This window comes from Berghia stephanieae, chromosome 5 (assembly GCF_034508935.2).
Source record: "Berghia stephanieae isolate SIO BIC M18660-M18661 chromosome 5, UCSD_Bste_1.3, whole genome shotgun sequence".
NCBI classification, from domain to species: Eukaryota; Metazoa; Mollusca; class Gastropoda; order Nudibranchia; family Aeolidiidae; genus Berghia; species Berghia stephanieae.
The window spans coordinates 29,093,912-29,108,911 of record NC_088364.1 but is presented as its reverse complement, the minus strand read 5'-3'; the positions used below and the strand labels follow the sequence as shown (position 1 = coordinate 29,108,911).

Below are 15,000 nucleotides of genomic sequence, written 5' to 3'. Positions count from 1 at the left end.
ATTGTTTTTTCTGACGTTGATAGATGTTTTGAGCTGCCTTTACAGCCTAGTGCGGACTGGGGTCAAGGATGTAGAGAAAATGATAAGATTGAACATGATTTTCTTTTTTAAAAACTGGTTAACAGTTAATTTTCTTATTTTCCGGCATGTGTGATTGATGTTGATTCGGGGTGGTAAGAATATATTTATTTTTCGAATCCATTCAAAGTTGTTGCTGATTTCAAAATAAAATCATGGATAAATTAGTATCAACACCAAATCATATCTGTCGATTGAAATTAATTATCAAATTATAGGCAGGTCCACTATTATGAAAGACAACTTTGGCAAGCAGATGATCATCCTCGTTATGTGAGTAAATATTTGAATTGCACCTTTAATTCATAAGTTAAGGTTTACAGTTAAGTATCGACGTGTAATTATTTGCAGGCCTGATAACCCAAATTGTTATGGGCCCAATGTTTTAATGGACATTCTCTCAAATCAACGCAAAATATATTCCATTAAAACAGTGTTAAATCAAGCCCATATTGCTATCGGTTATCAGAACTGCAAATATATGCTCATAGGTATTATGATTTACTACTGTTGGGTTACGAGGTTGGATCCGCAATAAAGAAAGGTTGATTCTATTTACCTACTTATTTACCTATATATTTATCTAATTATATAACGGGAAAGACTTTTGTCATTTTTGACCAATTTCTGCTCCCCAATCAACCACTTATTAAAGAACGATTACAAACGGCATTACAGTAACTCTTTTTTTTAATATCTTTTGTTCAATTTTTTTCTGCCAGTGATAATCAGCCTTGGGAATATCTATCTAATATTTATATCTAACAGTTAATGAATTATATCACTATTTATCGTATCGTATCGTATCGTATCGTATCGTATCGTATCGTATCGTTTAGGTTTTAAAATAACAGCTAATCAAATAAGCTAACAGGTCTTTTACACCTTTATGTGCTCTGTGAAACTTTCATGCATAGAGACAATTTATCCAAATTATATAAATAATATTCATTGTTAATTTGACAAAATTGAGTATTAAATATCTAATACACAATATCGAAGTGTCATTGCCAAATTTCGTCATATACTTATCTCTACATTCTTTTCATCCATTTGACATGTCCAACTTTATACATTCGAGAGTTTTGATTAATTAATATACAAATTGCAAGTAGTATCCAATTTCATGTTACATTATTCATAATAATAATAACAATAACAATAATAATAATAATAATAATAATGATAATAATAATAATAATAATAATAATAATAATAATAATAATAATAATAATAATAATAATAATGATGATGATGATGATGATGATGATATAATAATAATAATAATAATAATAATAATAATAATAATAATAATAATAATAATAATAATAATAATAATAATAAATAATGATAATACTAATAATAACAATAATAATAATAATAATAATAATAATAATAATAATAATAATAATAATATAATAATAATAATAATAATAATAACAAATAATAATAATAATAATAATAATAATCATAATAATAATAATAATAATAATAATAATAATAATAATAATAATAATAATATAATTATTATAATAATAATAATAATAATAATGATAATAATAATAACACATAATCGTCTTCATCGAAATCACATGTTATGTTGGCAAGTTCTTTATCAGTGGCATTCTTTAAAATAGTATTGAATTATAATCTGTATACCTAGCCTTTAGATCCGTTGCTAAGAAAGTATTATAGATGTTTGATAATTAATTGTGTCCATGACATCCCTAGTTTATCGTCATGAGGACATTTTCCATTATTATTCTCGTAGTATTCCTCAGCTGCTTTGGTTAAAACACGGCACGGAAATCAAAATATAAAAATTCAAAGGTGTGAACAACACGTTTACCATTTGAGACCAAATTACATTTTTTTCCCCTTTTTTGTCTAAAAATATAGAATTCGATGATTTCCTACTTGTAAAAAATGCTTCGACTTGAGGTTTCCTAGAAACGAATGTAAAAGCTTTAAAAGAGAATAAAAAGCGTAATAAAGAAAGTTTGGGGCTCAACATCCATCTTTATCCAGCAGTCTGTTTGGGTTGTTTACTGTTACATATTTTCTTCTCTTTTTTCTTATTTACATGTATTCTTGATCAATGGAGTTTTTTATATATGGTGTGACGTAGGATTAATATCCTACTATTAATTAATACACGATTCCTTACTGTTGAGAAAAGGAATTTTACTTAATTGACATTATGACATTCGTCAACATTGCACCTTTATTAACCTGATAACTGCCGTACTCTTGAAAGAAACGAATTTAGAATTTTGGCCAGAAAACTCGTCCTTCCAATATCGATCGATTAAAATTGGCAAAAAGAAAAAAATCTCAAACCTGAGACCTCGCGAAGTCCCAGGTTTGAGTTTTTACCAATATGAGGGTCATTTTAATCGCTCGATATTGGACGGACAAGTTATCAAATACGAGTCTTTCCAAAGAACGACAATTGAGAAATGGTTTCATTAACATTTTTGAATTTATTTACCAATTCACAAATGTTGTGCATTGTTTTAAGTTGCGTGATAAAATTAAAAACCTTTTGTGATTAGAAGAAATGGAAGGGAATGTTTACATCCTCTGTGTGATGCTAAGCTGCTAGAAGCTGTGGATTGTAAAAAAAAAAAGTAATAAATAAAAATTAATATAATATAACAGCTTCAAAAAAACATTTTAAAACAGAATAAATGCCAAACACGGAACTTTTCGCGTTAGAAACTTTTCTTCGGCCAACAAAGAAAAAAAAACAATAAAACTTTTAATATATTACTTAAAAACTAGATGGACGGCAGAGAATGTGTTTTAGTGATGTATTTATGTTTTTATTGTTTGTTGTTGTTGTTTTTTGTTGGGTTTTTTTTTTGTGTTGTTTTGGGTTTGTTTTTTTTTTTTTGTTTTTTTGTTTTGTTTTTTTTTTTTGTTGGCTGAAGAAGGGTTTTGAGCCCGAAATGTTCCGTGTTTGGTATTGTGATCTTTTTAAAGCTGTTATATTAGATTTTGTGTATATAGGTTGATATCTGAATGCAAGATAAAACCCTTTTCAAAATTGCTTGTTTTAATTTGCTCCACTTACAAGTCCGAAGTATGAGGCTGAAAACTGATAAAAGCCTACCTGACTTTCAAGAGCTTTTTATTATTATTATTATTATTATTATTATTATTATTATTATTATTATTATATTATTATTATTATTATTATTATTATTATTATTATTATTATTATTGTTGTTGTTGTTGTTGTTATTATAATTATTATTATTAATATTATTACAATTATTATCATTATTATTATTGTAATCATTAATATTTTTCTTCTTCTTCTTCTTCTTCTTCTTCTTCTTCTTCTTCTTCTTCTTATTATTATTATTATTATTATTATTATTATTATTATTATTATTATTATTATTATTATTATTATTATTATTATTATTATTATAGCTTGTTTGTCAATTTATCGAGATGCCAGCCGGTATCTATAGAAACGGGCACGATCCCCCCCTAGAAAATAATCCTTGTAGCAACTAGCAACCATTTTAAGTCCACTGGCACATTGCATTATTGTCTTCCTAGTGAATTAGCAAAAATCAATATGCAATGTCGCGTCCCCCCACCACCGTTCCTCCCACACGTCTCCTATTCGACACCCACCCTTTAAAATAAATATTTTATGGCTTCCATTGCAAGGGAAAACGCGAGGGACAAAATAGATTCTATGCCCAATTGCTTCAAGATTAATATATTGAACAGAGTTTGTTTCTAAAGAAGCATTTTCTCTTTCAAGAATGCGCCAATTGATAATAGATTATGCCTCGTGATAAAGTTGCTACTTTCAGCGGATTTGTCGGAAAAAATCATCTCTCTGCGGGGCTGCGATGTGGCTTGTTAACATCAATGATATTTTCTCGTTGTTAACATGGAATATTTCAGTCTTTCCCCAAGATTTATTCGGGAAATAATGTTTTCAAGCGTAGATAGATGGAATTGTCTTCTCTCTCTCTCTCTCTCTCTCTCTCTCTCTCTCTCTCTCTCTCTCTCTCTCTCTCACACACACACACACACACACACACACACACACTCTATCTATCTAGCTAGCTAGCTCTCTATCTCTTTATTTATCCATCGCTCTCTCTCTCACTCTCACTCTCCCTCTTCTCTCTCTCTTCTCCTCCTCTCTCTCCCCCCCCTCTCTCTCTCTCTCTCTCTCTCTCTCTCTCTGTCGCCATCTTCTCTATTGTATTCTTCATAAATTGTGGCTAGAACTCAAAACGGTATTACGGCGGCGTGCATTCGATACTGTAAAATGAATTTTAAGCTTGACATTAATAACCAATTAACTGCCCTACTCCGGGAATAACTTGAATCTAAAGGTTTGGCCATAAAACTCGTCCTTCAAATATCGATCGATTTAATCGACCCTCATCCTGGCAAAAATTCTCATCCCTGGGACTCCGCGAGATTTTTGGTCTAATTTATAAATACGAGTTTGTTTGTTTTTTTCCAGAGCAGGCAATTAACTGGTTACATATCTTCGTGAGGAGAGGGAATTTTATTGCAAAATCTTCATAGGGTTTACTTTTCCTATTTCTACTCATTTTGAAGTCAATTTTCTTCAACTACTTCATTTCAAAATGATACCAAAATGACGGGCTGATTTACAAATGATGTGATAGTGTAATGTCAATACAAATCTATGGTCGGCGGATCAAACCTCTGAAGTCTCGATTTTCAAGATCGCCGGATCAAAACTCTGAAGTCTACTTTCGTAGCTGACATCAGAGGTCTGATCCACCCAAAATTAAATAAAATATTGTGCGCAAAGCCCGTATGTAAACTTCAGAGTTTTAATCCACCTATCGTGAAAATCGAGACGTCAGAGGTTTGATCCGCCGACCATCGATATAATGATTATAAAGTGTCTTATTTTTGACATTTCGACTATTAATTGCGACTTTCCGCGAGGCATCTTTAGATACCGTCGCCTTGGCATTCCATGAAAGAATACAGATAATCCATGAAACAAACGTATGATTTCAATAGGAATCCCCCAAGTTGTCCAAAATTAAATCGGCAATCATATTACATTTAAACACACACACACACACACACACACACACACACACATACAGTAGGAGTGTTGCAGTGCCTGGTTAACCGCCCAACTTCCTTAGATTAGTAGACTCCACAATAGATTGTATAGATGCTATGCAATTAAATAAAATTGGCACCTATTCTGAGTCCAGATCCATCGTTCAAACACACAAAACTATTTGTAATCTTTGGGCGTTCATACTCTGTTCGAGCGACTTTAGTTAGAAAATAGTATCCTAATCACCCGGGGTGTGTGTGTGTGTGTGTATGTATGTGTGTGTGTACTTTTTCTGTAGAAAATGATTTCACGCTAGTAAATAATCTCTTCAATTAAGTTTAAAAGATTAGAAACCACCCAAGTGTCTCCCATTTACGACTGAAATTCAGTGTTCGTGTCTGTCTGGGCCCGCCTTCGTCAACGCATTGCATAACACTGACCAAAAACTCACGTCACAATACAAAACGACGACCGTCAAAAAAAAAAATCAACATTGAGTTTAGAGAAAGCCTATTTAAGCAATTTATTGCCAATACTACATAATGTAAATGCAATCTTTAAAAATCTACAACAAAAATCAATCCAATTCTAAGTAGATAAGATAATTCAATAAACACCATATGTGAGCCATACACTTCAACTGCCTTGCTTTGAAAAAAGACACGTAGCTAAAATTTTGGCCAGTAAACTTCAAATAAAGATGGATTTGAAATGACTCTCAAATTGTCAAAAATCTCTCAAACCGCTTTACCGTAGTCCCAGGTTTGAGAGTTTTTGACAAGATGAGGGACCCTTTAATCGATCGATATTTGAAGGCGAATTTTCTGGCCAAATCCTAAAATATCGGGGAGGGGGGGGGGGTTCCAGAATAAGGCAGTCAAGAAATCGGCTTGCTTGTCATTTTACACAGTGAATTTTAAGCGATACAGACAATGAATGCTGGCTTTTGAGGCGCCATCCAAAATCGATACCTGTTTTCTGGAACAGCTTTAATATGATATTATTATTGTGTGAATGACTTCAAAAATGGCAGCAGGCATGGCTACAAACAAACGGTAATCATACTCCTCCCGATGAATAATTTACCCTTATGAGAGAAAAATAATCTTCATTGTTAGATGTTGTTTTAAATATACCCATTTGGATTATATATCGCTTTTACAACCTAAAATTGTGGGTACAAAGAGAGCGTAGTAAATTTCGTGTTAGGAATTGTAGAATAAAATCATGAAAAATAAAAATCATTAAATGCTTTTTTGATAGACAAAAAACACACGTTAAATAGAAAAGTTCCGGACGCAAGCAATATTCCAATATAAATAAAGGAATGTATTTTTTCCCACTTTCTCTTCTCTTACCATTCTCCTTCCCATCCTCACTTCCATAATATGAGTTAGAGGCCTCAATTAAGTATTTATTTATGCTACTGCACATTAGCATAGAAAGGATGTCATTATATTGTTATTTCATCCAACATCTCCATATAAGCGAGTCATTTCTCGTGTTCATTGTAGTAAAGTTTTCATCAAAATAACTAGACATAACATAGATTCTAATTTAGTTCTAATTTTATTCACGTTTCCCACATAATAAAATTATGTTACCATCATATGAATAAAAAACAACTAAAAATATGATAAATTTCAATTGCCTTGAAGTATTACTAAATTACCAGCAATTTATAATATGAATTAGCCCAATACCACAAAGGCAGACGAAGAAATATTCTTAAGTCTAAAGAGACTAAACATATCCCAGTAGAATAAAGCTTTCGGAATAAATCTCATTTAATCTCTCTCTAGTCGTCGTCAGGAAAATTTGGACAAATGGCTCGATGGCTATTGGAATGGCAGACGACAATTGTCGTTTTTCTGGTGGGTTCATCTAAGCTTATCATTGTGTCACGAGCCTCATTATATTTATAACATTAATACAACATATGAACAAGTGATATTTTTCAATTAATTTTTTTCTACGAAAGAGTTCGTTTTAAAAACTTTTAAAGAACAATGTAGAAACTACAAAACGGTTATAATGACGGCATCAATAAAAGATTAAAACTCTTTTATTGGAAAATAAAGACAAGTTTTAATTAAATATTTTTACGAGATTGCGTTTATAAACCAATAAACGTGCTTTAATTGTACATCCATTCAGCAAAATCTTAAATTAAAAGGAGTGTTCATAACCAAATAAACGTGATCTAAACTTATTATTGCCATTTCTCGTCCAAAACCGATAATATAAAATAATTTTAATCACGCTGATTGGGTTATAAACACTGGTTTCAAGTTACGATTTTCACAAGTAACCCAATGAATGTGATTTTATTCATTCAGCGAAATTGTAACCCATCGTCTCAATCGGTGTTGTGTAGGGTTGAAGTTGGAGTCGAAAAGTGAACATCAAAAATATTTCAAAATTCGCTTTTTGTTTGTTTGTTTGTTTTGGTTTTGTTTATTTATAATCTTATATTTTCTGTTTTGTTTGTTTATTTCGCAGTTTAATATTTTATACTTATATTCCTCAATAAAACACTCAAAATTCACCAAAATTTCATATTTATTCCTTTATTTCAAATTCAACATTCAACAGCTAAAATGTTTATCTAATTCTTTTATTTTATTTCAGATTAACACTTGACTACTTAACTTTCCCAATGTGGTGATACTCCTTCCCTTTTGGAAAAAGACTTACTTTGGTTATGCCATGGTTGCTATCGGCACCGTTTAGGTCTCAAATCTTGTCCTAGACTGACTATTTATCGTTCTCAAGAGGGAGAGATATTATTGAGATTTTCAAAGATGCACAACAACGAATCAGCGGGCACTCGACACGGCGGGCTGGACGACATGCCGCCGCTGTCATCGGACTACTTTCACGGTAATTAATTAATTAATATCGTCTCTCATTTTCAACCCCCCCCCCCCCCCCCCCCCACTCCCTTTTAAATGCTTTGCAGTTGTAATATTATTAGATTTACAACAACAACAACACACAAAAATCATATTCATTTTCAGGCCACAAGGTAATAAACTCAAACCGGAGGCGAGACGAAATCAGATCCGGATTCATTTCTTGTGGATTGTTTCCGGAATCGAGAAATGTTAAATGACAATCATAATAATAATAATAATAATGATAATAATAATAATAATAATAATAATAATAATAATAATAATAATAATAATAATAATAATAATATAATAATAATAATAATAATATAATAATAATAATAATAATAATAATAATAATGATGATGATGATGATGATGATGATGATGAATAATAATAATAATAATAATACATAGTCGTAGAATTAGTAGTAGTAGTAGTAGTAGTAGTAGTAGTAGTAGTAGTAGTAGTAGTAGTAGTAGTAGTAGTAGTAGTAGTAGTTGTTGTTGTTGTTGTTGTTGTAGTTGTTGTTGTTGTTGTAATAGTAGTAGTAGTAGTAGTAGTTGTTGTTGTTGTTGTTGTTGTTGTTGTAGTAGTAGTAATACATTTTAAAACGTAACTGGTTGTAGTAAGAAATTACGATTGCAGCTAGTAAATATTGATGCACAATTGAGTTCCTTATGTTCCTTTGTGTGGAAAATGGAATATCATGGAATTTACTGATAATTTTGGTCACGATATCTGGGTAGAACTCTCCTCACAGGCAAATAGACAGGTACATGTACCCAGTGGAGCCAAACATTGTGGGGTTTTTCCGACCCATCTCCCTATCCGGGTGTGATTGGGTCATACAAAAAATGGAGCAGGCAATGTTGTCAGATCTTTATTGTGAATTTGTGACTGTTTTTTTTTTTTTTTTTTTTTTTTGTATAAAGAACTTTGTGATCGACTTACTCACAATCCAGAGGGTAGTCAGCAATTGTTACTGTTAATTTTATGCAAGAGAAACCGGAAATAACCCCTGCACTATCGTTCTTATGGACTATTCTTTTTCATTTTACATTATTTGCATGGCAAACCTTGGAGTTGCACTATCATTCTTCGTGTATTTATTTGGGTTGATGATCCGCAGTGGCTGACAAAGCGTATGGCTTACAATTTAATCTGGCTTGAATAAAACTTTGACAAAAGACTTGCCCAACCTTTAAAAAAAAAGTAGTGGGTGGATCTAAATATAAATTGACTTACTGACTATGGCCGACTTCGCTGCTTCAGTTGTTTTGTTGATTTATCCCAAACGAGTTGACCAATGGCTTCTATATTAAACTATGGATGGCCAAGAATTGCCGTGTCTTAAGATGGAAGTATAGTGTTTTCTTGAAAACGAAATTATAAATCATTATTGGGAGAGACAGGTAGGGTTGTTATTGATCTTCTTCCGCTTCGTTCTTTATTATCATCAAAATAAGATAATGGCATGAATTTTCTTTTATCTCAAGATGTGCCTAACGACTCTTCTTTCTAAAATTAAGAGATTCGCCTTACTATTTCTATAACGATATGTGGCTATATGTTTATTTGGTAATGTATGCCGATGGCCTGTTACGTCATATAATTATTATGTTACGAAAACTGTCGAGTTTTTCTTCTATTTGTGTCAGATCTGATAGTACTGCTTGTGGTATGACCAAGATCTTCTGATCACGAAGTCGGTGGGTTATGACGCTTGGTCTCTGACCTGTAGATTCTTGGTTCGAGTCAAGCTGTATCTGTATATTTATCTTTTTTTTTTGTCTAGTTATTTCAAACATTTTCTTTCGAAAAAATGATCAACATAAAATGATCTCACCGTACTCAGGTGTAAAATGAGTTGCTTGCAAGTAGAAGCATTGTCTTCGTCAAAATTGTAATAGAGCCTTACATGTCTCGTGTTAAAACTCTTTGACACATTTAATTTAGGAGATATTGCACTATATATAACACGTTTTTTAAAAAAAACCTCAAACCTCATTTATAGGAAGATAAAATTGTTGTAGGTAAAACCTGGGAAACCCTTTTAGATAGATATATTGATATACGACATAATATAAGACATTCGGTCAATATATTTGGTGCTTGACCATTCTCGAACCCTGAATTTAATGTTCCTCCAGAGCGAGAGGATAAAAGTCGTCTAAAATTGATATCACTCTCATGGGAGCGTCCGGTGACGGACATAATCTATCGTTAGTGATGATGAGGCCATAACCGAGTCTAACGACCTAAATAAACGACGGAAAGTCATACAAGAAAAGACAGGAGTACACAATGGGGAATAATATTAAGATCGATATACTATCGCTTAAAATGCTTGATAACGATAGTGTTCTTTCAGAAAAAAATCGAAAAGAATAAGAGGCGGGAGTCATTTATTATATTCATTACAACTAGATAACTGTGGTTGATTCATATTATTATTTCTAAAATTTTAGTTTCAGAAAAACATTTTTAACGCGATTATATTATAGAGTCAATTTTATTCATCATTTAATTTAAGTTTCAAAGTATCTATCTAGGCTACTTTTTAAATATATTTTGCATGTTAAGATCAATGACGCATCCATTGTGTAATTCGAGATTACATTATTTTTGTTGTCTAAAAAGATCAATTCTCCTATTGCTACAAGAATAAGAAAATGTTGAATTCTTACTCCAATCCTTGTGTCACTATAAATTAAATCAGTTGCAAAATTATAATTCGTTCATTATAGAAATTTTGCCACTATCACCAGAAAGACTAGAATATAAAGCGCAGATAAATCTTTTATTATAGCGATGTGGCCACTATCGCCAACAATATGAGGTTACAATGTGCAGATAACATTGGAATATTTAATTTGGTAAAATAGAAACCACTGGCAATCAGAAGTGAGAACTCAAACAATACACAATTTCATTGATTATCAAGCAGTTTAAATGTTATAAATTATAGCAGGCGAAATGACAACGTTATGATATGGCAGATTGAAGGGATAATTTAATTAAAGGCTAATGAAGCATCCAAAACACTTTTTTTTCATTTTGGCAGAGAACTTTCACTCCTTTACTTCTGTGAACTCTCAAGTTTAAGAAATCTCCGAGTTGAGACTTGACAAATTGAGGTTCATTTCTATGAATCAACATTTGAAATATTTTTTTTTTCTGACCAAAAGGAAAGACATGTGTTTGTATTAATGATAATAATATAATAATAATAATAATAATAATATAATAATAATAATAATAATAATAATAATAATAATAATATAATAATAATAATAATAATAATAATAATAATAATAATATATAGGTAGAGTTTTCTGGATACTCTAATTCCCCTCATTCTTCACTTCCAACCCTCTAGAGAGGAGAAAGAGAGGCCTATGACTAGAGTCTTTAAGGACAGTTGAAGAAAAGATGATAGATGATAAGACAGGGTTGGTCAGAGTTGCCTAATCCATGATAAGGATGCATTGAAAAAAATTACAACAAAAAAACAAGCCTTGTTGGCGCTTTGTGTGCGGTGTCAGAAAGCGCAAATGGACATGCTGTGATTTTATTTTCTTGTTTATCCTTTAAAACTTTCTCGTTTTATTTTTTGGGCAAAGCATGCTCTTTTCGATTCATATGTGTTCTGTAAGTAGGTCGAGTTTTACGGACACTCAAACTATCCAACTTGGAGGACAGTTCAAGAGAAAAGAAGATGATCGAGGCTTGTAAGACAGGGCTGGTAAGAGTTGCCTTGGAAAAATAAATCCTTTTTGTTTTTGTTTTTGAGCTTTTTGTGTTATGGCTAGAAAACACCAGCAAAACATCATCTTTCAACTAAAAACACAACAAATACCGCTCTATAGCCATTTAATTTAAGCAAAATTACAAAAGGCATGCCCCCTTACTTGTCCCTTATGCCAACAATGAAACAGCAACATACTACTTGCTTGAGTGTCAACCTCTTGAAGACCTCAGATGAACATTCCTCCCGCCAAATCCAAGCATCAGAAACACATCTAACCTCTACGTTATGGCTCAAGGCCGAAGGAATAGCGATCCGCTGGTCGCTGGTCTGGATAATAAGTAAGTAAGTGTTATGACTAAGAGAGAACAAAAGGATTGGTTGTGATTTTATTTTCTCATTTATCCTTCAAAACATTCCCTTTTTTTCCTTTTCTTTGTTCATTCAAAACATGCTTATTTCGATTTATATTTTAATTTGTTTCAGCATTGTCCCTCACAGAAAAGGCTGTGGTTGTTTTCTGTGGCGTGTTGGTGGTGTTCACGGTCTGCCTCTTCATAGAGAAATCCATGTATGTCCTATGGCGCTACGACACCCCGAAACCTGTGCGATTCAAATCCGTACAGATTCTAGGCATTTATCCAGTAAGTTATTATAATAATAGATATAATTGTAACCCGCCCTTATATAACAGTATAATGCCGGGGTGGTTTAGATGCTAAAATGGAATCAATGGTCATATAAATGTGACCCACCTTCACAAAACAGTATTATGTCGGGATGAATTGGACTTATAAAACTGAACTAAGAAATGAAATAACATTGAGCTTTTAGCGATGTAAGAATTTTTATTCATTCTCCACCATAATACAAATTTAAACATCGCAAAAATTCCAAAGTCATTAAATTTCTAATTTCACGTTTAGAAGGCAAAGGGACGGTGTGTTACATTTAATATGACCATGGATACATTTTAGCAAAAGTAGATATTAAACTCATGTTTCGTATATTTGGTTAAAAATTATATTTTCTGTCCCAAGTTACCCTGATATACTACAGGTGTGGGACCGTGGGTGATAGATATGAAACTTGAATTAAGTCTATATGTTTTCATTTTTTTTTTTCACTTTTTATTTCAAAATCACGTATAATCATAATTTGATACACCGCTATATAGAACGTATCGATTTGAGACGTTGAGTCACAAACACCGCCCCCCCCCCCCCCCCCCCCGATAAAGTGGGTTGGGGGGGGGAGGGGGTTGGTGTTGGTTTAAAACCTTCTTGCAAAAGAAAACAGAACGAGAAATAAAAGCTTCGATGACCTGATCGGCATTCTGCTTCCTTTGAAATAAACACGTTTTAAATATTTAGGCCCGGGAGTCCCAGGTTTGAGAGTTTTTTGACAAGATGAGTGTCATCTTAATCAATCAATATTTAAAGGACGAGTTTTCTGACCAAAATTTTAAATCCGTGCTGTTGTTTTTTCCAAAGATTTTTGACAACATGGACAGAAATGTATTGTAAACACAGGGTGCAAAAAAAAGTGTTGATTGAAAAAGACATTACAATCCTTGACGATGGTTAAGAGAGGCTCACTCGACTGGTTGATCTGTTAGAATCTGAATGCGATAAGGAAAATATAGTGAACCTGTTAAAACGAAGAATCGTCACACAAACACTATGTGCTCTATAAAAATAAAACGTGCTCCTGATCCCATGTGATTCTCTGAGAAGAGATGCTACAAACGAAGTAATGATATTGCGGAAATACGCTACATGTACATATCTATTTTGTTTTAATTTATTTGTGATCCATCACCTCAAAAACGCTGTTTTGTCGAGGCGGTGAGATCCTAAAAGATAACTTTATAATAATAATAATAATAATAATAATAATAATAATAATAATAATAATAATAATAATAATAATAATAATAATAATACCATGTTTAAAAACTTGGAGATTTTATATAGCGCAATATCCACTTAATGTGCTCAAAGCGCTTTACAAGGGGGTCCCTAACCAACAGCAACATTTAACATGTAGAACGAGACATGACGCCGGTTAGGCGATATTACAATTTTGCCGAAAGAGACAACGCTGTTAACGGCCAGGTACTAAATTTACACCTGAGTACGATGAGAGAATGTGAGTAAAGAGCCTTATCCAGGGTCTCAACAATGTGCCGAGCGAGGCTCGAACTCAGGACCTTTCGATCCGAAAGCGAGTGTCATACCACTAGACCACATAGCCATATAATAATAATAATGATAATTATAATAATAATAATAATAATAATAATAATAATAATAATAATAATAATAATAATAATAATAATAATAATAATAATAATAATAATTGATGGCATTAATATAGAGATTCACCCTGTTGCCACAGGCTCTAAGCGCATTAGAGTGATATAAAACAAAAGATATTACAGTAAGACAAGGGTTGATGGAAAATTGATACGAATTCAATTTTACAAAAACAAAGCATGTTAATAGTATAGCAACTTACGGCGTAAAAAGATAGAACTTTAAGCGAGATTTGAAAGTTGTCAATGAATCCGAGCATCTCACATGTGATGGGAGAGAGTTCCAAAAATGGGGGACCGAAAATTTAAAAGATTGCTCGCCTATTTTACGCAATGTCATATGTTTGACTCGCATTGATTGGTCATTGCTTGGTCTCAAACAACAGTACAAATCTTATAGGCAACTCTTTTCTCCACAGGAAGCCAATGTAACTCACTGAGAAGGAGAGTTGCCGACGGGTATTTTTGTTTATTTCATACAAGGAGTCTGGCTGTGTTATTTTGAATTTATAGTAAGAAATATAAGTTAACTGGGTTATTTTGATATGAATTATTGATGACAATGAATATTATCTAAAAATGAAAACATCGAGGGCAATAGATGCTATCTAAAAATTGAATATATAAATGTCAAAGTCCTTTTAATTTAACTTTATTTATCAAATTATTTTTTGTTGCACTTTGTTGACCCCGACATATTACCGTGTAGAGATGGTGAGTTGTATTTTCAAACAATGATGATAATACTCATTCAACTCATCCTCAATATTAAAATTCAATAGTCGAAAATCCAAACCTCTTAATCGTAATAAAAATGATCATCTCTGTAGACAGTCTCCAATTGCTAGTCATAGTTTGTTTTTTTTTATCC

General features: G+C 32.2%; 1 protein-coding gene across 2 annotated transcripts in view; it reads left to right on the top strand.

Moving 5' to 3' along the window:
* The window catches only part of LOC144972719 (organic solute transporter subunit alpha-like), a 108,563-nt gene that overhangs the window by 41,771 nt on the left and 51,792 nt on the right, over positions 1-15,000 (top strand). For both annotated transcript variants that reach the window (XM_078914273.1, XM_078914275.1), the window contains exons 2-3: positions 7,799-8,050; positions 12,299-12,456. In XM_078914273.1, coding sequence (XP_078770399.1) covers positions 7,972-8,050; positions 12,299-12,456 — 237 coding nt within the window. In that variant the 5' untranslated portion in view covers positions 7,799-7,971. The remainder of the gene's footprint in view (positions 1-7,798; positions 8,051-12,298; positions 12,457-15,000) is intronic.